Below are 24,210 nucleotides of genomic sequence, written 5' to 3'. Positions count from 1 at the left end.
TCTCCTACATAATCTCCAGCCCTCCTCCCTTACTGGTAACACAATTCAACAAGTCATTCAAAACTAGGCCATTTTTCAGAACGTTTCTACCCTATTAGATCCAGTGCCACCTTTCAATAATAAACATTTTAAGCAACGACTCCTTTACGATCCTGAAATACCCTTGGATAAAGTAAGTAACATACACACAAGTAAAAATAAATGGAAAATAACTTACAACTTACGTCTAATATAGGCAAAAACATCTTCTCTCTACTTTATCCCCAGTAACTTGGAAAGAGGTTCAACCACTTGCCTCACCAAGGTGGGGCTTTACTTCATATACTAAAGCAAGGTTTGGCAATTTTCTTTACTGGGTCAAATAAACTTTATTTTTATTTATTTTTTAAAAAATGTTTATTTTGGGGGAGGGAGGAGGAGGAGGAGGGAGAGAGAGAGAGAGAGAGAATGTGAGTGGGGGAGAGGCAGAGAGAGAGGGAAACAGAGAATCCCAAGCAGGCTCTGGGCTGTCAGCACAGAGGCCCGACATGGGGGCCCAAACTCATGAACTGTGAGATCATGACCTGATCTGAAACAGAGAGTCAGATGCTTAACCGACTGAGCCACCAGGGCGCCCCTGATCATTTTATTTATAAAAAAAGGAACAGGCCATAATTTGACAACTCCTATATTAAATTAGCACCAATTATCACCAATTTATATTTGTCACAGTTTAAGCCCGGTTAAGCCCTTTTACAAATTGTGAGCAACAGGCAACTCTTCACTGGATGAAAAGTGTCCCATACGCTCCAGCATGCCTAGCAGTCCCAGCCCACGTCCACTAAATGCTAGTGACAACCAACAAGGTCAAAATTTCCCAAGTGTGCCCTAGGGATGCACCCCCCCCCCCCCCCCCCCCCGCCGCCCCGGAGCCACTAGACTTGTGGACAGGAAGCCCACAGTCAAGGGGAAGCTCACCGCTCCCGAGGCCGTCGCTCTAGCTTGGGCTCATCCAGCTGGCGCTGCAGTTTCTCCTGCTCCTTCTGTAGCCGCTCCTCTACTTCTCGCTCTCTAGCAGCTGTGTCAACGGGCTTCGCCCCTCCAAAGATAGAGGCTGCTCGACTGGACTGGGAGGTGCTAGCAGAGGAATCATCTTCCTTAGGAGTACTCCGAGGCTTTAGATTCAGTTTGGGTCTTTGGGGGGGACCTAAGTTAAATAAAACTCTAAGTAATAGTTCTTCAAAATCACCAGAAGCTGATGGCTGAAAGCCAGATTCCCAGATGCAGCTCTTCTAAAACGCTCTATGGGATTCAGAGTAGTGGTCTAACCAATCCCGCAGGGAAGGGAGATCATTAGAGAATGCGTGGCTTAAATAACCAAGTCCAATCAATCTTTCCACTACAGTGCTGATGATGCAGTGCCAGACTGAGGGAAAGACTAAAAAAGGGTAAAAATTTAAATGGTAAGTCATCACGATTACTGATTACCTGGGAAGAACTGTCTATGATAAACTATTGGATGGAAGAGTATCTTGGTCAAAAATGTGGTCTGGATGATGGATTACTTCATTAAGAGCTTGTAACAGTAAGACTGTACTGCCTATACTCTTGTCTCTCTGTGTAGTGTAAACTTATAGCGATTCACAGAGTACAGTATAGAACATTGAATAGCTGATTACAAAGTCTAAAAGAATTTGATTTCGTTTTGGATCCAAGTTGTCAGAACGTTTCAAGGAAATCCTATTTCTCAAAATTAGTATTTATCTTAAGTATTTCCAACATACCAAAGATAAAGAAGGTATAAGGCCTATGTGTCAGCCACCTGGCTTCAGTAATAAAACACTACAATACCCACTGAAGGTTCCTGAGTAGCATTCCTCTGATGACACGCCTAACTGTGTTCGGTCTTCTCACAACCATTACACTGAATTCAGGTTTTATCATCCCCATGCAGGTCTTTATACTCTCACTACAGAACATATGTATGTATCTACAAAAAAAGGGTATCATTTGGCAATGTTAATTTTTTTTTCCTTTTAAGCAGGCTTCATGCTCAGAGCAGAGCCCAATGTAGGGCTTAAACTCATGGCCCTGAGACCAAGAGTCAGAGGCTTACCTGAGTCACCCACACACCCCAAGATTTAAATTTTCTAGACGGGTTTTTAACTGCCAATTTATATAAACTTCCAAGATACAGTTTTTCAAAAAGATCTGATCTTTAAGTAATCTCTGTACCCAACATGGGGCCTGAACTCATGACCCCAAGGTCCAGTCATACCCTCTAAGCCAGCCAGGTACCTCTAACTGATACAGTTTTAATATGTATAACTTTGTGAAGGGCTCATTAACTTCCCTTTTATAGGGTAATACTGGGGGTCAGAAAGAGTTAACTCATTTAAGCCCTACAGTTAGTACTTTGTGGATCAAAGGATAAAATCAAAGCAACTTTATGCTCCTTTCACTATAGTACACAATAACATCCTTTTCTTCTCCGTCTGATAATTTCCATTTCTTTTACCAACTCAACATATAATCTGAGCACCTATATTTTAGATATCATTCTAAGGCCACGAATATGACAGTTGGGGGTAGTATTTAGTTCCTGCCTGCAAGGAGCGCAATTCAGCAGAGAATCAAAAAAAAAAAAAAAAAAAAAAAAGAATACAGTATGCTAAACTGGACAAAACAGATTTATCCATATGGAAGTTCTTAGACTGGGGCTATGTTTGGGGAAACCTGTGAAGGCTTCCAAGTGGTGACTCCTGAAAGTCCAGAAAACTGAGCGAGCAGCTTAATGGTAGATGTCCAAGGGATGGGAGACAGCACTAAAGACCCTTGTATGTCAGAGGAACAGAAGAAAGGCTATCTTTTAGGCCATGGAGAGACTAGGAAGGCTTTTAAAAGAATCTAATGGGGGGCCTGAGTGGCTCAGTCAGTTAACCATCTGATTTTGGCTCAGGTCATGAGCTCGCAGTTTCTGAGTTTGAGCCCCGAACTGGGCTCCCTGCCGTTGCTGCAGAGCCCACCTCAGATCCTCTGTCCCAGCTACTCTCTGTCCCTCCCCAACTTGTGCTATATAAAAAAAAAAAAAAAAAAAAAAAAAAGCCATGAAAGAATAATCTAATTAGCTCTTGTTCCAGAAAGACAATTTGGGCCAGTGTAAAGAATGGAACGAGGCAGAGAAATTTGTTAGTAATGTGAGCACAGCAATGAAGTATGAACAAAGCCAGTGGCAGCTACTCTGGAGATAAGGGGGCAGATCTTAGAGGGAGCTGTAGACAAGATCACCAGAAAAAAAGATCAGGTGTGCAGTTACTGAGGGAGGCAACAATGGCATGAGAGAGGAAAAAGCTCAGGAGTTGAGATTCAAAACGCATATCAAGCCTCCACTTTTCTCACTAGTGAAGTGGAGATGATAATTGTACCTATACTAGATAGAATGCTTAAGATCATATACTACCTGTAAGTGTACTCCGCTCACCGTTGGTGCAGAGTAAATGCTCAATAAATGTTAGTTGTTATTTCTAGGTTTCATGCATGGAAATAGAGGAAATGGTTAATAGCAATGTTTTTAAAAAAAGCACTTGGCACAAAGTCAGGGCTCACACGGGGATGTTAAAAAGAGTAGTAGACAAGCTGTCTAAAAATAATTGGAGAAATTCTAGACAGTTTTTTTTTGATATCAATGAAGTCAGAACACAGATGCTGGCCATTTATTAATACGTTGTTGAGAGGTCAGATTTGTAACACAGTATGTTTTTACTTAAGTGTTATTAACATTAGGGGCATAATTTTAGAATAGGTGCACTTACATCTTACCATTAATTGAGTGTCAATTACTGTGGCATAATGGCACTGAAATCACCAACACTTGGTTTTTAACCCTACAGTGCCAATCACTGGCTAGGAGACTGCGTGGCAAATGTTTTCCTTTTCTCCTTTGTATATTCAATAAATTTTAACTGAAAAATCTATATGCTAAGGCAACTAAAAAGAATTAGCCTTTGCTTTATCTCCATTCTGTCATCCTCGTCCAATGCTCTTTCTACTAGGCTCTGCTTTATCTCTTACAACGTGTAAATTCTATCCTGTTTCAAAACCCACTTCAGGGGTCTGAGGCAGAACTGATAATTTTTCAATCAGTTTCTCCAGTGGTCTGCCCTATTAAGTAAATAAAAGAAAATGATTACCTCTATCATCACGCCTATAATCATCCCGAGAGTAATCATCTCTGGAACTCCATGACCGATCATCTCGTCTGTCGTATCTGTCTTCATAGCGGTCCCCGCCTCCTCTATAGTCATCATCCCTACGGTACCCGCTACCAAATGCTCTTCTGCCACTGCCTATCCTGGAATCGTAACCTGTAAATATATCCCAAATTATGATCATCACACCAGAGGAAATAAAGGCAAGCAAGACGTTCTTGAAAGAAAGAAATTTAACGCAGTTGTTTTTTAATGACCTCTATCATAGTCTCTGCTGCCTCGGTCATCATAGCGATCCCGGCCCCCGTATCGATCCATATCTCGGCGTGGGCCATCCCGATATCCATCCCGATACCCATCACGGTATCGGTCTGAATCATAACGATCTCGATACTCTGCAGAGAAAACAGACAAAGCAACGTCATTCCCTTTTCTTTGACACCATTAATAGGAAGAAGCATGAAAGACCACGAGGTCAACTTGGTTTCATGAGTTCACAGCCACTGCTAGGTGTTTTTATAAAAACAAATCACTTTAAATGCAAAGTGGAAACGTGTACTGAAATAACTTTTATTGGTTGATTTAAAAATTTTTGATTCAATAAATGCTAAGTCAACAATTTATGAGGGAGTTAAGGAAGAATAAAATCTCTATACAGCCCATAATGAATTTTCAGCATTAAAGACAAATATAGTAGGAAATATAATTGAAATCTATAGTTTTGATTGGTTCCAAAGAACCAATCAAAGAACACTTAAAAACTTTCGCATGGGAAAATACACAAGCCCTAAGTCTGGGAAGGCAAACAAAAAGAGAAAAATATATGTGACACAGGATAGTGATTGGCTATTACTTAAGTAACAGAAACTAAAATTAACAGAACATTTTCTACCACCAAAATGGTAAAGATGTAAGTAAGAGCTACCTCTGGTGTTGGCCAAGTTTGGGGGAGTAAGTGAATTCCCACACTGCTGAGGAGTCTAAAACAGCACAACCACTCTGAAACTGGATTCAGAACTATGCGTTAAAAACTTTAAAATCACTTGTGCCCTCTGGGGCAACAGTTCAACTTCAAGGAATTTATCCTGAGAAAATAACAGGACATTTAATAAAGACATGTACAAGGAGATTCACAGGAATGTTGTGTATAATATTAAAAAATTGTCGAGTGCACAAGCTATGAGTTAAGTCAGGGGGCATCTATAAAAAGCAACCACTAAAAACGGAGTTAAGAGATGTATTTACTATGACACTTGAAAACTGTATTTTACACACATGCATGAATATCAGTATCAGAGGTGCCTAAATTCCAGAAATTTGTATCTAAGAATGTTGCAGAGCTCAGGCGGCAAACTACAATGGTGTGAGGCATTTATAAAAGGAGGTAGCAGCTATTTAGCTTTGACTAACTTGCTAGATCTTCCAATTTTCTAAGAAACCCGGAGCCCCAACGTTTATATGAAAACTTCATCTTCCAGAGATGAACGAAACAATTACAACAAACTTAAAAACATTTTGAGTTTAATAATTCATGCACACAAGTCAAACAAGGATTTTATTTTTATGACTTCTTCCTTTTAAACCATGATTTAATTTTGGAAACAACATCATTTTGTCCACATTCCCTGGTAGTTTAAATTGGTAAGTTAAAGGACATGCTAATGTTGGTAAAACAATTACACACGGGAGAGAATCTGAAGAATTCAAAACACAAAAAATCAGCCACGTGTTTATTCTGAAATATGTATTTGATTTCTAGAGAGACATATGAACTGTATACTTAATTTTATTTAGGTAATATTAAAATGATAATAAGCTTGTACTCACTGAAACAGCTGGCCGAGAAATATACAAATGTTTGCTAAGATTTTACAATAATATTTAGTACAACTATACCTTTCCCCATGTCTTTTATGGGCCCAAAGCTTGGAATAGGAATCTCTAACAACTTGGCAGCTTTGGATAACAACAGCACATTCATTCTTGTTATCCATCTTGCTTGTTCCAAACTCAAGGTTTCAAGTGAGGAAATAGTCATGTCCCTGGATTCAAAACAGGACCCTTGGTCTGACTGCTTTTTCTTTCAAGAGCCATTTCTTTCTGTTAACAACAGAACCTCTTGCATAAATGTTGACGTGCAATACCTCAGGTAGTTCTCCCCAAGGCTTTGTCTGGTCACAAAAACTTGATAGAAAAGTCAGATATAAACTAGATTCAAAGTAATATGTCACAAATATAGCTAAAGGATTCCTTCTACCTTCACCCACTCACGAAGGTGGTTATGTTACCCTGCACACATTTTTATAATGTATGCATGAACACTACTATATGATAGTGTTGTTCAAATGTTTATACCCCCCACTCAACATTATAGGTTTTAAACTTTATCCCTATCATTACACATAGATTTTATTATATGGACAAACTGCTATCTCGTCATTTCTTCATCGAATTAGTATTCTTTCCTCACATATTTCAATAAAGTTGCCTCACTTTCTCCATAAAGGTTTGCATATATTTTTTTTTTAATTTTTTTTTTCAACATTTATTTATTTTTGGGACAGAGAGAGACACAGCATGAACGGGGGAGGGGCAGAGAGAGAGGGAGACACAGAATCGGAAACAGGCTCCAGGCTCTGAGCCATCAGCCCAGAGCCCGATGCGGGGCTCGAACTCACGGACCGCGAGATTGTGACCTGGCTGAAGTCGGGCGCTTAACCGACTGCGCCACCCAGGCGCCCCAAGGTTTGCATATTTTTTGTTAGATTTAGGTACTTTGTGTGAACGTTGTAATTCACCCCAACTCTTACCCCATGACATTCTCTATTTCCTTTCTTTGAATTGTTTATTTGCACACAGTTTCTCTCCCCTAGTATAAGCAATGTCCAATGAGGATAGAATTTTAAGTCTATTTATTTATTTTGAAAGAGAGAGCACAAACAGGTGAGGGGCAGAGAGAAGGAGAGACAGAATCCAAAGCAGTCTCTTTGCCGTCTGTGCAGAGCCTGATGTGGGGCTCAAACTCATGAACCGTGAGATCGTGCCTGTAGCAAAGATTAAGAGCTGGATGCTTAACAGACTGAGCCACCCACAGGCACCCCTCGTCTGTTTTGTTCACTGCTATATCCTGAGCTTTGAACACTATCAGGTACAGGGTAAACATTTAGTATCTTTGAAAAGAACGAATTTTCTGTTATTTTGAAAGGTGTCTTAAAAAATTCCATTTTGACTGCTGGCTGCTAGTAATGCAACCAATTTTTGTGTAATGTTCTTACCCCAGCAATCTTGCCGAACTTTTTTATAGTTCCTTACTTTGTAAGATCTGTTGGGTTTCTTTATAAACAACTATTTCCTAAAGAGAGTGAAATCTCCCGCCTAATCTTTGGCAAGGTTTAAAAAAAATTTTTTTTAATGTTAGTATATTTTTGAGGGAGACTGAGTGTGAGCGGGGGAAGGGCAGTGTGTGTGTGTGTGTGTGTGTGTGTCTCTCTCACACACACAGGGAATCTGAAGCAGGCTCCAGGCTCCAAGCTGTCAGCACAGAGCCTGACATGGGGCTCGAACTCACGAACTGTGAGATCATGAGCTGAGCTGAAGTCAGACGCTCAACCCACTGAGTCACCCAGGCACCCCAAAATTCTGTGTTTTTTTTTAAATTATAAATTTATCAAATTCTTTTTCTGCATCTATCAATTCTTTTGAAGATCATAAAATTTTTTTTTTCTGTATCTCCTACTCCCTCTCTGCTAATGTGATCGTTTACATTGACATATCTGTCCTATTACAAAACAGTTCTCAGAACACAGAAGAAACTCACTCGATAAAAATGAACTTACTGTCTCCAAAGCTATCATCGCCTCTCCTAGGCGGGTAGTCATCGAAGCTGTCTGTGGCAGGACGTGCCCTCCAGTCCGTATCTGTTTTGTCAGAATCCCGATTTCTATCTCGGCCAAAAGAACGATCATCCCGGTCTATAGAGATAAAATAAAAACAAGTTAGCCCACAAAAACTTTTGCCTGATTATTTGTCACATGCACAGAGCCTTCCCCCAACATACTGTATTTCTTCCTCATATCATCACAAAGTTGTCCCAACTTTGATGCCCCATCATCGTAAAGCGCACTCTTCAACTTAACTGAATGATTCACTTCCTCATGGTAAGTATTAAACCTCATGGTTTATTTAATTAACCATGAAGTTTAATGCCTATAGGTCTCATTCTGTGTACAGGCCAGGAACCTCTGAAATACATATGAATGAGGCCCCTCTTGTGCTGCTAGGCACACCTAATCTATTTATTACATATTTAACGTTCCTCTAGATCAATCAGGGTCTTTCCATCATTTTGGGGTGGGTAATTCTTTGCTGTGTCTTATGCGGCAATCCCTGGATTCTACCCGTTAGGAGTCAGTAGCACTTCCCAGTTCTGACAACTCTAGAGGTCTTCACACATTGACAAATGCCCCCTTGAGCAAAATCATCCTTAACTGGCAACTAGTGCTCCAGATTCAGGCAGGCCTACTGCTCTGCATCTCTATTAAAATTTTCTGGGAACAGGCACCTCTGCTTTGTCATCCTAGGACCAAAACAAAACAGGAAGATTTCTATCAGATTTCTTACCTTTATCTTGTGCTTGATCAGCAACGTCCACTCGAATTCTCCTGTTACCTAGAGACTGAGAGGATAGGACCACATTAACCAACCTTTTGCCCCATTATGCACAAATCCCATGAGTGACCTTGAACGTCTGGGCATAGCAGAAGCACTGGGGGAAGGAAGATAAAGGAAAAACACTGTAATCTAGCCAACATTCCAATTTGTTGGCTAAAGAATCCTTTACAAAGACTTGAAAACTGAAATAATCCCTTAGAATTAACAGATTTAAGTTGGGCTTGTATCAATGCCACATCAATTAGCTATTTTTATAAAGATATATATACTTTATAAAATGAGACTTTTAACTATCAAAGGCAATTTATCAAGAAATAATTCCCAGGCAACTAAACTAAATAAAAGGCATATTTGGGTCCAGAGCAATTATTCACTCAGACATTTATAGAGCCCCTAATATGCACCAGCAACAGTACATAAAGCATTGTCTCTATTATCTCAAGTTCTTTCACTCAATATTACCTTTGGATAAATCAGTTCCTCCAGGATACCCTCTGACTTCCCTTTCCCACATCATTATTTATTTATACACTTTGAACCCAATAAATTCTACTGCTGATTTTTCCTCATTTCCCAGTAGAATCTACAGTTGAAGAAGGATAACAGTGAATTTTAGTTACAAACACCCAGAATTATATTAAACACTACTATGACGAAATCTCTAGAAACAAAGAAACCCCTAAGTCTGGACCATGACAGCATTTTACATAATAGATAATTCAACAAACTTCAGATAACTGTATGGTATTCTTTCCCTTATCCAGATAGAACAGTTAAAAAGGAGTAATGTTAATAAAACCTAAAAATGATCTGAAAAGAAAAACTTTGGAACTAAGCTTTATATATATTTAACTTATATACCTAGATTATTATTCCTATTTGACATTTACTTCAAATTTTCATGGCTGTAACTCAATTATGACACAGGTAAAATATTTTGAGAGGTGTTGATTTCAATTGTGCCAAGTGGCAGGTTTGGACCATAGAATTATGGCACAAATGGCCCAAATCTGCACTTTGACAAACTACCTTCTCAAGAAGTGAGGGGTTTCTGGCATTGAAATGGAAAAAAGAGCCCCTTTCCTTCCCAGATATAATTTGATTTCTAGTCACTAGAAGTAAAAAAGAGGAGGAAAAAAAAAAAAGGCAGGTCCTAGACTAGAAACTTCTGTTACTAACAGGTAACCGAATGCTTTAATATCCTGCTTGTGCTAGCTTAAGAATCACTACATGGCACCCATCACTCAAATGAATGTAATTATAATTAGATTTAATCCCCACACCCCCCTCATGTATTAACAGCTAAATCTCCTCTACTACACTGCTGGCATATCTGGATAGAAAAACATCTATGGGCAATGTTAAAAAGCAGAACTGAGTGTTCACTGTCATTTTCCTTTAAGAGACTCCTAGGAACATGTATTACAAATGACATTCCACTGAGAAATGTTTCCAAACTCTTTACAACCATAAAAAAAACATTAACTTCCCTGAAAACCAGAGAATGCCTTTTAACACTAAACTGATATACATGATTTTTTCTATCTGCCTTGATCTGGTCAGATTATATTGAAAAAGCAAAGCCATGAGAGCGGAGACAAAGCTCTGAATCAACAAATGAGAGCTTCTATTAGACCTGGTATGGTGGAGATGCCTGGGTGGCTCAGTTGGTTGAGTGTCTGACTTTCCCTCAGGTCATGCATGATCTCACTGCTCTTTAGTTCCAGCCCTGCATGGAGTCCAGCTCTGTGCTGACAGCTCAGAGCCTGGAGCCTACTTTGGATTCTGTGTCTCCCTCTCTCTCTGCCCCTCCCCTGCTGGTGCTTTGTCTCTCTCTCAAAATAAACATTAAACCAACAACAACAACAACAACAACAACAACAACAACAACAAAAGAGTTGGTGTGGTGGGTTTCTTCTATAATTTTCCACCTAAGTACCTCCCTGAATGATTGGGGCCTACGGAGTTTGCTCAAGTGAAGTACGACTTGCTAGATGTTGAATGTTAAGTGTCACATGGTGCTTTTCTGTCAGAGATACTATGACAATCTTTGAAACAGCCAGTGACCCGACCAAAAATATATTGATAAGTCTAAGACTGGTTAGCTCCCACCCTCAAACTCCCCACCTTATTTATTTTACCTCTTCGTTGAGGCTCAGGGCACTGAGCAAAGAATCCAGGTCCTCAAACTCAGCGTAACCAAAACCTTTCAACCTCTCTGGATTGCTGGGTTCACGTGGTAAACGCACTGCACTGATCTGAAGGAGTAAAGAAACAGATTTCTCAATTAAGTGTTCTCGTTCATTTGTTCCCCCCCCCCCGACCCAATCACTGCATATGCAATGAATTTCTCTGAAGAATTCACAAAGAAGAACCTGGTGGTTTCCAGGAGGAAAACTGGTGCAAAGGGATAGAAGAGAGAGTTCACTATATGCCATCAGACCTTTTCAATTAGAACAGTATGAAATTAACCCTTAAAAAAAAAAAAAATTAACATGAGTTCAGAGTAGTCCCTGTATCCCTGACTTCTGTCTCATTCTACAGGTCTAATTTTTAGTTGTTTTCTAGGTGGTCTATTTTTTAAAGACTTAATTATCTGAGAAATGTTACTGTCTTCGTATACTAACCATCCTTGGCTGAATCAAAGATTGGATTATAAACTCCCACCAGCCTTACTCCCTCTATTGAATTCTGAGATGGCAAACTACTGAATTTTTACTCTTGAAATACAAGAAGAATTTACATTGACCTGGTTTTATTTTGAGGTTACCTTGTGTTTTCTAATTGTAGGTTTGCAGAATTCCTCATTTTAAAGTTTCATAGAACTTTACCTGGCACAAATTTTTTTATTATTTATTATTTATTATTTTATTATTTCCAATTTTAGAACCATTTTCAAACACCTCTATCTTCTGACCATCTTTTTGATGGCTTCCACGTATTTTCTCACCCTTTAACTTTTTTCTTTAGAATTTCGCATGTATTCAAGTTATTCTTCTGCATCACTGATCTGATACTTTACTCTGGCTCCTGAGATACACATTTTGTTATAGTCTCTTTAAATTCTAGTTTAACTCAACTCCTGAACACAGCAGAACAAAATATGAAAGGGAGAAGTAACTCCAGACCAGTTCTAAAGCATTCAGTGAAAAGCTTGAATGGGTCAGAGGTTATTATTCAGCATTCTACAGAAGAGGCCAAGAAAGTAAAATCAAAAACAGGTCAGCCTTCTAGCTGTACTACGTATTTGTACAGAGATGATGATTTGTAGGGGCAATAAAAAAATAATCATTGTGGGGTGCTTGGATGGTTCAATTCATAGAGTGTACAACTCTTGATCTCAGGGTTGTGAGTTCAAGCCCCACACTGGATGTAGAGATTACTTAAAAATAAACTCTTAAAAAAAAAAAATCACATCAGAAAAAGTACCCATTGAAGTTGGTGGCCCACTGCAGAGAACAGGATCTAGGAAGGGAGTCAAAAAACAAAGTAAGAAGAGAATAGATCTTTTTTTTTTTAAAGTTTATTTATTTTGAGAGAAAGAGCAAGCAAGTGAGCTTGTACAAGCAGGGGAGGGGCAAAGAGAGAGGGAGAGACAGAATCCCAAGCAGGCTTCACGCTCCCAGCACAGAGCCCAATGTGGGGCCTGAACCCACAAACTATGAGATCATGACCTCAGCCAAAATCAAGAATTGGATGCTTAACAGACTGAGCCACACAGATGCCCCATGCAGAGAGTAGATCTTTAAAGGAAATGCACCTTAAAACAAACAAACAAACAAACAAACAAACAAAGGTAAAACCTACCCTCCACGTGGGGTGCCAAACTCACAATCCTGAGATCAAGAGTCGCATGCTCTGACTGAGCCAGCTAAGTACCCCAAGTCCTAAGTATTTTATTTTTTTAAAGTTTACTTTGAGAGCGAGCGAGTGGGGGAGGTGCAGAGAGAGACAGAGGGAGAGAATCACAAGCAGGCTGTGCACTGTTAGCATGGAGCCCGATGTGGGGCTGGAACTCATGAACCGCGAGATCATGACCTGAGCCGAAATCCAAGTTGGACATTTAACTGACTAAGCCATCCAGGTGCCCCAGTCTTAAGTATTTTTAAATCCAAGTTTGGAAAAAGGACTTCTCCTGAGCACCTCTATACTCACTTTTCCATCTTTTTGAAATCTTCTAGATCAGCATTTCAAACATCCTCTCTTAAGCTTTTTAAGATGGCCTATAATCACCATGAATTCCACTATATGTGGCAGCAAGCTCACAGAACCCTTAATAATTTTAGCACACTATCATTAATATAAATTACACATCTCCAACTTCGGCTCAGGTCATGATCTCGTGGTTTGTGGGTTCAAGCCCCACATCAGGCTCTGTGCTGACAGCTCAGAGTCTGGAGCCCGCTTAGGATTGGGTCTTCCTCTCTCTCTGCCCCTTCCCCGCTCACGCTGTCTCTGTCTCTCTCAAAAATAGTTAAAAAACGTTAAAAAACACTAAAAATTAAAGAAATAAAAATTACACACCTTCTCAGCTGCAAGTATTCATATCAAACATTGAAAAGTGATTTTGAGGGGTACCTGGCTAGCTCAGTCAGTAGAGCATGTGACTCTTGATCCTGGGGTTGTGAGTTTGAGCCCCATGTTGGGTGGAAAAATTACCTAAAAATAAAATCTTAAAAAAAGGATTTTGATAGAAGCCTGAAGAATGACTGAGTTCAGAGGAGCTTTCCACCTTTCAAAACAACTGAGTATATCATTTTTTAAAAAAGTAATGTATGTGCCCAATGTGGAGCTTGAACTTACAACCTGGAGATGAAGAGTCCCACGCTCCTAAGCCAGCCAGGTGCCTCTGGGTATATCACTTTTAAGATTTTTTTTTCCCCCCAATATATGAAGTTTATTGTCAAATTGGTTTCTATACAACACCCAGTGCTCATCCCAAAAGGTGCCCTCCTCAATACCCACCCCCCATCACTTTTAAGATTCTCAATGAGAAGAGGTATAGGTTCCTGAGAGATTCTTTATCAATTAGATATAAGACTGAGATTATGATTGGTGTGGGATGAGAATATTTTCAGCCAAAGGGTCTAAACACCACTTAGTCAAATTATATACCCATTTCTTCCAAGTCTAGACACAACCTCAGAATCTTTCTCAGCTTAGAAATTCAGACTTGGTCACTGCCAATTTGCTACTCTCCATATTGAGTTAATTGCTGTAAACCTTTACACTTACATTTAATCCTCTAAAGAATTCCTTAATGGAATCTTCTGTCACATCATAGGGCAGGTTCCCTAGAAAAGCAGTATAGGGTGGCGATTTTGGAAGACGGCTCCGGTCGATATTGGGTTCCCGAGCAGCCCGTGGAGCAGTGGGCAGGATGGAACGGTCAATTGGAGGTGCCCTATACACGTCATCATCGTTACTGTGCCAAGTGGTTGAAACTAGGATAGAAAAGTGGATGTTTAAGAAATCACTGCTGCTGGAGAATAAAAAGATCCATGCTAAGTACCCACTATTAAATAAGCCACACCAGGAAAAAAAAACAGATAAAAAGGCACTTAAATAAATGCATTTTACACAGAGAAAATGCTTCTGAAATGTATCAGATTAGCAATGCAAAAAACTCAGTATTCACTGTCTCTTGGTTTCTAGAGACCTTTAAAGACCCAGGCTTTTTATGAACAGAATCATAGTAACTCTTATTCCTTATACAGCAAAGAAAAGTATCAACTATTTATGGAATGTTACTGTGTGCAGGTATTTTATATTCATTATATCCCATCTTATCTTTATAACAACCCTGTGAGGTTGCTCCCATTCTACAGAAAAGGAAACTCAGATTTCAGATTTAGTAACGTGCCCAAGATTACAAAGATGGCAGAGTAGTAGATGGTAATCCTAGTATAGGTAGGACTCAAACCAAGGTCCCTCTCATTCCAAATGTATTTAAACATTATTGACAACTCTCATATTCCTAACTTTTTGGGTGGACAAAGTGTTTTCCTTATGGTTGATCCCCCTCTTTACAAAAAACAACTCAATTCCATCCTGTTCCTCAGACCATTTTTGTTTACCCATGCCTTCATAAAAATAGTTCCTAGAACAAATTATTCCTTAACTCTGGGTATAAACAGCTTATAGATTATGCTGTAATAACAGGATATCATACAATTTTAGTAATCTAGTCCTTAACTTTTCCAATGAAAATGAGGATTAAAAGGCTTGAGAAAAGTATGTTAACAAGAGGGAGAACTAGTACTAAGTTCTCCTGAATCACAATTTCAGTCCCTCATCATGAACTCTTATCGCCTAAACCTAAAATTCTATGAAATGCACAAACTTAGACCTAAGGTTTTACAAAACGATTAAATTCTTTTCAGATTACACGTGTGAACTATTATTATGGAATGAGTTTTGTCTCAGAAGAGAATGAAAATTTCAAGCATGATGGAAACTAAAAAAATTACCATCTCCTTCCAGGTCGTCTGTTTCATCAGCCCAGCTGACTGGTTTGGGGACATAAGTACTTCCTCCCCCAGTCCCTCCATCCTCAGCCAGAAAGTCTGTTAGGGAGATAGTTTTCCCCTTCTTATTCTTCTTTTTTGCTGTTTTAAAAAAGCAAAAGGTTATTTACCATTACTTGGGTATTTAAAAGAGTCGTACAATGCGCTGTGAAAAGAAAGCAACATAGGGGCGCCTTGGGTGGCTCAGTCGGTTAGACATCGTACTTTGGTTCAGGTCATGATCTTGTAGTTCGTGAGTTCGAGCCCTACATAGAGCTCTGTGTTGACATCTCAGAGCCTGGAGCCTGCTTTGGGTTCTGGGTCTTCCTCTCTCTCTCTGCCCCTCCCCTGCTTGCACTGTCTCTCTCAAAAATAAACAAAACAACAACAACAAAAGATTTTCAACATTAAGACTGGGATGGGGGCAACCTTTTATTTTCTACTATATTCACTCGTGTATCATTTGAAAATTTTAGTTTAGTAAGTACTTGGGTTTAAGACAGGTGACTACATTTGTAGCTTCTGGTATACAAAGAACTAAAACAAAACTCCTACCCCTAATAACATATTCTGAATGGTATTTATGAGGATTGTTTGATACTTGTAAAATAACCACACAAAGTAGGAATCATTGCTATCAATTTACAAAAAAGAAAACTAAGTCTCAGAGAGGTTACATGACTATCCTACAGTTACAGAGATATTAGATAGCAGAGCTAGAATTAAACCCAGGGTTTTGGATACCAAATCTAGGGCTCTTCCCACAGGAGCCCCAGCCTCTAAGAAGCCTGTTAGTAGTTCTATTGTGTGTGCGTGTGTGTAATGGGGGGTATGATTAAGACTATACAAAATTGGATCTCCCTGCCCTCTAGGAAAAAAAATTCTCTCCTTCTTTACCATAACACCACGTATGAAGATGAGATAGGGCACTAAAGGTAAAACATATGAAGCCCCTAAGACCCAACACATTTGAATGTTCTGTGTTTATGAAATCTTTAGGAATTTCCAAATGGTTCTATTTAGTGGACTAACCTTGGCTCTCTATCTAGTTCTCAGAACCTCTTCTGAGATGGCATCTATCAACAGCTAATGCAGAAGAGCCAAAAGGACTAAATAAAGTTCTAAGACTGGCTCCTGAGAGTAGCCCCTACATATGAAAAAAGCAAGCAGCTTTTGTTGTAACAAAGATCAGTTTCATGGTTTTTATAATCATGAGTTCCTCCTCCATGTTCCAATTCTCATCTAATTTTCAGTCCAAGAAGACTAAAAATTTGTAACATGATGCAACCATTTGTTTAACTGAAGGTTGCTCTCACCCAGGACCTTTCTTTAAAATCCAACTTTCAGGAAATAAAGATGACCTGTTTGCTATGAATGTTATGAACAGCCTCTGGATGCACTAAGAAGGGTCCTATAGCATTGATATTGCCCCTCGCTTTATGCAAAAGGCCTAGGAAAAATTTTAACAAGCAAATTTGAACAAGACAGAAAGCATACCTCTGAGGTGGAATGCTTATTTTTGTCTTTTCCATATCCTGTAAATCAAAACAGTGTTGGGGACTAATATGATGCTAGCTAGAGATCCTTGTTACCCTCATGGGGTTTAACCTAGTATCATCAGCTAATACCAAATTATTAATCTGACTGGTCACTGGGGAAATAAAAATAGAACTGATGGTCAGTCCATACAATGAAGTAAAGTTCAACATAAAAATAATTTGGTTAAAGCATCTCTGTCCCCTTTGTTCTGTATGTATATCTAATACCAAAACAGCAGAAATCTGGAATTAGCCTGTTCTTTGGTCTGATTTTGGCTTATACCAACTTTCTAGATTGTAGTTTCTCAACTTTACCCCTTGCCTTTTTTTTTTTTTTTTAAACCTGTGACTCTTGACCAACACCTCTCATACTCTGCTTTAATGTTACTGGAAATTTCAAAATAAACATCACAACTAAAAATAATTAAAGCACTGTTTATTTCAGAATGTCTTTTTAAATCACATATCTCTCTTTCCCTTGGGTTCTTTTGCTGTCCCCTCCAAAAAATTCTGGTTGAGAAATCACCAGGTTACGGATAGCCTTCATTTAAAGACAGGCTAAAATTCTTTCACAAGATCTGTAACTCATCTTTCTTTAAATCTAGTAGCAGCACTGACTTAGTCAAAATATAAACAGATTTAAAGGAATTAACTGGCCCTTAAGAAGTAAAATCAGTCAACTAAAGTGGGTGCCAATGTTTGTTCCACTATTTTACTCCACTAACTGAGAAACGATGTTATCTAAATCCTCCATGCCCTTTGCTCATCCAATATCTGGGCCCATGACATGTTTAGGATTTCAACAACATTCTCTGTGTAAGTAAAGCATTGTTTAATGTTCCAGGTTTATCAATCCCTTGCCACATGATTGAACTGGTCCAACTCTTAATTTCCTTTAAATCTGATGTGAATCGGGTTAAAAAGTTAAACCAACCACCTCAAGTAATAGACAATTAAGTGTCCCAATTATTTAAGGCCAAACCTACATGGATTAAGGGAGAAAACACACATCTCAAAAATGTTATTAAATCCTCTGCCTGCTGACTTAATTACTACTACAATTTACCGAACAAGCAGTAGGTACTTTATGTACTCATATAGATTAAATAAAAGAGCTTAGAAGAAAGCATTTTCAAAAACGTTTTAAGTCTACAAGTCCTTAAACAAGAAACCAAACATTTGTTTCCTCGATAAACAGGGTTTCTTATAATAAATAAATACAACTAGGGATGCCTGGGTGCCTTAGTCGGTCAAGCATCCGACTTCTGATTTTGGATCAGGTCTTGATCTCAGGGTTGTGAGTTCAAGCACCGCACTAGATGGGGAGCCTGCTTAATAAAAAAAAAATAATACAACTGATCAACTTAACTCTTAGAGTTTCTCAAGTTCCACACCATTGACATTCTAGGCTAGGTGATTCTTTGGGGTGGGGCTGTTCTGTGTACTATAGGATGTTTAACAGCATCCCCAGCCTCTACTCATCAGATGCCAGTACCAAAACCCCCACCCTGCTGTGACAACCAAAAATGCCTTCAGACACTGTCAAATTACCCCTGCGTGGGTGAGATAAAATTGTCTCCTGATTGAGAACCACTGGTTTAAGTGGGTTGTACATCAATAAATAAAAGGACAAACAAAAGGGAATGTTAGCCCCATATAAAAAACAGGATCCCTTGGGGCGCCTGGGTGGCTCAGTCAGTTGGGCGTCCGACTTCGGCTCAGGCCATGATCTCATGATCCGTGAGTTCGAGTCCTGTGTCACACTCTGTACTGACAGCTCAGAGCCTGGAGTCTGCTTTGGATTCTGTGTCTCCCTCTCTCTCTGCTCCTCCCCTGCTCATGCTGTCTCTGTCTCAAAAATAAATAAAAACATTAAAAAAAACCCCAAACAAACAGGATTCCTTTAGTTTTCTCAGAACGTCTTCCTGCTATCACTCCATTCTTTTACTAAAAATACCAACTCACAGATACTGAAGTGACAAAATTACTGACTAGCTGCTACATCTTTATTTCAAAAGAGGACACCTTAAAGCACTATAAGCAGTAAAGCTTATTTGTTATACAATGCAGTCCTACTTCTGCATCTTTAACTCTTATTTCTTATTTAGGAAGGAGAATTCAGAAAGCTCTTAATGTTCAGATAAGGCTCTGTCAAAACTTAAGTTTCTTAATTTTAGATCTTGCCAGACTAAGTCCCACTTATTTTATAGGGTTATCAATTCTGAATGTTAGTAGCTACAGACTAAGAAATCAGAAAGTGTCATAAAAACCTGTACAAGATCACAGCAGCATTATTCATAATAGGCAAAACCTGTAAATAACCCAAACTCGTATCAAACAATGAATGAATAAAATGTAGATGTCCATACAATAGATTTTGCAATAGAAAGGAATGAGTACCCATACATCCACCAATAATGGATGGATGCTGGAAATATGCTAAATGAAAGAAGTTAGTAACAAAAGTCCCTGTATTATATGACTTAATTTATATGAAATGTTCAGAATAGTTGTAAATACCAAGAAACAGATGGTGGGAGAAATGACTTCTAATAGGCAAGGCATTTCTTTGTGGGTAGTGAGTCTTGCCAAACCCTCCAAAATTAAAAATGAATTAGTGACTAACAAATGTTTCCTTAAAGAAACAATACTGTACAAATGCAATCAGAACACCTATACCAGAGTGCCTAGAACTAGACTAATTCCACTGCTGTTTAGAGCCCACCCATGACAAGAGGTTTCATACAATGCAATATCATGATGTTAAGCAGCCTCACCTTTACTGCACTATAGCTGAGCATAGTAGAGAATAAAAACCAAGTCAGAACTCATAAGCTTCACCACCTCAACCACCAGTTCTGTTACATGACTCAACTTGCTTCACAGGGACACAATCCTAGCAAAATGCCCTATCATCTTCCCCTTACTTTTCCTCACTCAATTTGGTCATTTACATAAAATATATAAAGCAAGCACCCAATACGCATCATGCTAACCACTACACAAAGAACTTAGAACCTTTCTGTAAGTGAAGAGCTATAAAAATTCAAATTGACTTTGGTGTGTGCACTTTTAAGTGTACTTACACATAATTAGAAACATGCACTTGTTTTTTAAAAATAATACTCATCAATTCTTTCTCCATCATGAAAAGTGAATGCATTCTAGGATGTTCTGAGACTAATACAAAGTGTCAGAGTATTCTATCAAGCCACACATATGGTATGTGAATTATACCTTAAAGCTGTTTCAAGCTTTATATATGTATACATATATATACATGTATTTATATGTATATATATATATATTTAAAATGACATTAGTTAGAAAGAAACACTATGTATTACTTTGACACTACTTCCTGTTTTTGTCCTTGAATTTTTATGAGTTTTAATCTTGGCCTCCTGAATCTAGGTATCCTACTCCCAGAATAACAAATATATGGTAGAGGATGGGATCTGAAGATAGGTAATACAGGTAGCCCTCACTTTTCAAAAGTTTGCATTATGTCACTTTGCCTTTATGATTTAGGCTGTTACCTGTTTTTCCTAACCAAAAGAAATCCAAAGAGGACTTTTGCTCTTACAAAAACAAAACAAACAAACCCAAAAAGCAAAGGGGCACCTGGGTGGCTCAGTTGGTTGAGTGCTCGGGATACGATCTCACGTTTTGTGAGTTTGAGACCCAGCCTTGCATTGGGTTCTGTGCTGACAACTCAGAGCCTGGAACCTGCTTTAGATTCTGTGGCCCCGCCCTCTCTGCCCCTCCCCCTCTCGTGCGTGCACACTCTCTCAACATTAAAAAAAAAAAACAACTTAAAAAACAAAAACCTAAACCTGTTTACAAAAAAAAAAAAAAAAAAAAAAAAGCGAAAATAGCTTTCAGGATTTGTTTTCCAGTGAGCCATTATAGAGGCAGAGCACACTTCCAACTGAGAGTGGCACATCCACGCTTGTTCCCTCAGAACTATACTCAGCATCAAGCCACCATAGCTTTGAACTGTGTCTGTGATCATCTGTGCTTTATTTTGTTAGCAAGACATGTCCTAAGGTGTCAGTAAACCTTGAGATTATTTTTTGGGTTCGGGAATGCTAAAAAAAAAAAAAAAAAAAAAAAAAAATCACTAAAAACTAATGGTAATTGCTTCTTTGCTTTATTTTACTTCAACTTACAAAATGCTCTACTTTTGGGGTATCTGGCTCTTGATTTCAGCTCAGGTCAAGATCCCAGAGTCATAGGATCAAGCCCCGTGTTGGGCTCTGCACTGAGCATGGAGTCTCCTTGGGATTGTCTTCCCTCTGCCCCTTTCCCTCCCAACTCTCTCTCAAATAAAAATGAAACTAAAACAAAACACAAAATGCCCTACTTTACTTTTGGGTAGCAAGGGAAACCTGTATGTGAACAGCATATAATGAAACTATTTTGAACTATAAGGACCAGCACTGTATGAAAAAACTATTGGGACACCATCCTCTCCCCGTGAAGATAAACAAGATGACACACATGGAATTTTTAAGTTAGGTAAATTAAAGGTGTTCTGTGCATACAAGCACGATTTCCAATTTGAAAGCATTTGTCTCAAAAAACGTTAACCTATATCAAACACATTTGATTCCCTGTCAGTAAAGACAGCATTTCAGTAACCTGCTCCTGGGCACTTTCAGTTCTTGAAAATCCATAATGGTTCAAGTGGACACTGGTATTGCTGTGAAGAATTTTTCCGTCTCACTTACAAGAGGACTGTGAACTTTTATTTACTTTTGAGAGAGAGACAAAGCGTGAGCTGGGGAAGGGCAGAAAGAGAGGGAGACACAGAACCTGAAGCAGGCTCTAGGCTCTGAGCTGTCGGCAGAGTCCGATGTGGGGCTGGAACCCAGGAGCTGTGAGATCATGACCTAAAGCGAAGTTGGATGCTTCAACCAAATGAGACACCCAGGTGCCCCAAGAATAGTCTCATTAACACAGCCATATCTGGGAACATTGGCCACTCAACAAAATCAATGACAGGAAAAGTTTCAAAGTTGGAAAAGAAATTTGACAAATCCCAAATTCCTCAAGGGCAGACTGTCAGATGTAACCTTGTTCTCTCAGATACTAGTATAGTGTCCCTTTATGCATACTACAAAGCTAAAAAGATTTACGGAACCAAATTAAAGACAGGAGATGAGGGCTTCAAAGGGGGTAGAGTAAATGTGGAAGAACAGGAGAAGGGGACATCACTAAGCAAATTCCTTTAACCAGTCCAGATTTCACTCAATTCTGTAAAATGAAGGGCACAGATTGCTATTATGTCTTCCAACTCTAAAAGTGCTACAAGTTATGGTGAAAGGGAATACAAGCTTTTCACTAAATTATGACAGCTGCCAAGATGGCAAATTCAGGCCAAGTAAGTACTCTAATTTAGATGAAGTTTTTGGGTCGATCCCCAAAATGTGATGACACAGAAGCCAACCTTGTTACTTCCAAGTTGACAGCAGATAAGAGTCAGGAGTCTCAAAGATTTCAACCTTGCTCTGCTACCTGCAGCCATGTGACCTTGAACAAATAATTTCATTTCTCTCAGCTGGGAGACACCACCATCTGCCTACATTATCTCAGAGGATCAAATGAGACAACACAACACAAAAATGCCTGGTCAACTGTCAAGTGCTACATCAATAAAAGGCATTATGTTCAAACGCACTTCAATTCCCTCAACATATTCCAAAAACACACATAATTCTTAGCCTAGGTTAATAGAGAGGAAATTCTTGGTGAGAAAGGAGTGTCCAGAGATAGCAGGGGTTCGAGCAATGTTTCATACAATATATGATCATGCGGGGGAAAGAAACCATATTATCCCCCAAACTAAAATGAATGCTGAAAATGCTCCACACCCCCCAATGCCAATGAGAAAAGCAAGCGGACTTGAAGGACACTGGTATTCCTTACTCCAAACTCGTCCAAAAAGGAAACCTACTCTATCCACTAGTTATTATTTTAAAACTACTCCCCAGGAATTGTGCAGTTATCTTTAAAACAAATAAATAAAGCTGAACTCTAGCGTCGGAGCTATCCAAATAAACCAAAATGGAAGCTGTCAAGGGATCTAACCTTGTTCACCATTTTATCCATCCCCAAGCTAGAACTATGCCTAGCTTATAGTTTGCGGTCAGTAAATACGTACTAAGAAAAAAACCCTAGAGGAAATACAGGTCTCCATCCTTGCTTTTTCTCCTCCAACACGTGGGCGCGCCACACTGGGTTCCCCACCCCCACCTAACTCCAGCGGCTTCAACCTCCAAGCGTTACAGATTTACCCTTAGAAGAATACATGGGCCGGGCCACACTCTAAAAAGGGAACAGCAGAGAGTGGAAGGACATAAGGGAAGGCAACACATGCACGTAAAACCTTCCCATCTGGACTCTCGCGCGTGCTTTTAAGGCGCGCCGGTCGCCGCTACCCTCCTCTCTCTCACCGCGCACGCGCGTCGTCGCCTTCCCCCGCCCCTCCACCGACTCGCGCTCGTGTTCTAACTGCCCCCCCTCTTTATTCCCCTGCCCCCACTCCCGTCCGCTACGGCCTCGCGCCTCGGAGACGTAGTCTAGTGTGCACCCGTCCGCGCGCCAACTGCCTCCTTCCTTCCTCCACGCGGACACAGTGCTTCACGTCTATGAGAAGGCCTCACGCCTCCCACAGATCTTCCTGAGCCTCATCACTCCAACTCAAGCCATTACTCCCCGCTCCAACCTCGCGCTGACGGGGTGAAAAGAGTGTGAGGGGGGAGGGGAAGGACACGTTCCCCTCCCCCCAAACATCCCGAGGCGATAACCTAACATGGCCAAGCCGCCAGCCTGCCGCAGCCCCAGAGTCCGAAGGAAAGCGGTGCCGCCCGCTCCCCGACTCCAGGGAATAAGTGGATCAGGCTCAGAGAGTAGCTAATGAGCCTGGTCCTTGGCCGCGCTCGGCCGCTCACTCACCTGAGGCCGCCATGTTGGGAGAGGGAGAGAGAACGCAAAGGACCCGGATGAGGCAATCACGTGATTATAGCGGGAGCGTCGGGCTGGGAGACGCGAAACTGGGAGGGGGCGGGGAAGTGAGGAGGGAGACAGGAGGCGGGGCGGTGCTGCTCTAGGTTCGTAAAGCAGCGCGAGGAGGTGGTGCGACGTCCGACGGGAAGACCTTCGCGACATGTGGCCAAAGCGGGGGGGGGGGGGGGGTGGGGGAGGCCTGGGCTGTCGCGAAACCCCTCTCGCTTTACGTAGGACTGCGCGCGAAGGGGCGGGTTTCCCGATCGGCCGACTTCCTGCCAGGCGGATAAGCGGAAG

At 40.1% G+C, this 24,210-nt stretch overlaps 1 protein-coding gene across 3 annotated transcripts in view; it reads right to left on the bottom strand.

Moving 5' to 3' along the window:
• Nucleotides 1-24,010, bottom strand: part of EIF4B (eukaryotic translation initiation factor 4B) — a 30,062-nt gene extending 6,052 nt beyond the window's left edge. For 2 of the 3 annotated variants that reach the window (XM_006933722.3, XM_003988747.4), the window contains exons 1-9: nucleotides 23,863-24,010; nucleotides 15,329-15,466; nucleotides 14,094-14,302; nucleotides 11,000-11,116; nucleotides 8,808-8,862; nucleotides 8,024-8,158; nucleotides 4,445-4,582; nucleotides 4,170-4,343; nucleotides 958-1,186 (exon numbers count right to left, since the gene is read on the bottom strand). In XM_006933722.3, the coding sequence (XP_006933784.1) occupies nucleotides 958-1,186; nucleotides 4,170-4,343; nucleotides 4,445-4,582; nucleotides 8,024-8,158; nucleotides 8,808-8,862; nucleotides 11,000-11,116; nucleotides 14,094-14,302; nucleotides 15,329-15,466; nucleotides 23,863-23,875 (1,208 nt within the window). In that variant the 5' untranslated portion in view covers nucleotides 23,876-24,010. Of the gene's footprint in view, nucleotides 1-957; nucleotides 1,187-4,169; nucleotides 4,344-4,444; nucleotides 4,583-8,023; nucleotides 8,159-8,807; nucleotides 8,863-10,999; nucleotides 11,117-14,093; nucleotides 14,303-15,328; nucleotides 15,467-23,201; nucleotides 23,233-23,862 lie in introns of those variants that run through there. The other variant, XM_045061846.1, reaches the window with a different exon arrangement.
• Nucleotides 24,011-24,210: the final 200 nt, after the last annotated feature.

This window comes from Felis catus, chromosome B4 (assembly GCF_018350175.1).
Source record: "Felis catus isolate Fca126 chromosome B4, F.catus_Fca126_mat1.0, whole genome shotgun sequence".
Lineage (NCBI taxonomy): Eukaryota > Metazoa > Chordata > Mammalia > Carnivora > Felidae > Felis > Felis catus.
This window is presented reverse-complemented; position numbering and strand designations above follow the sequence as displayed.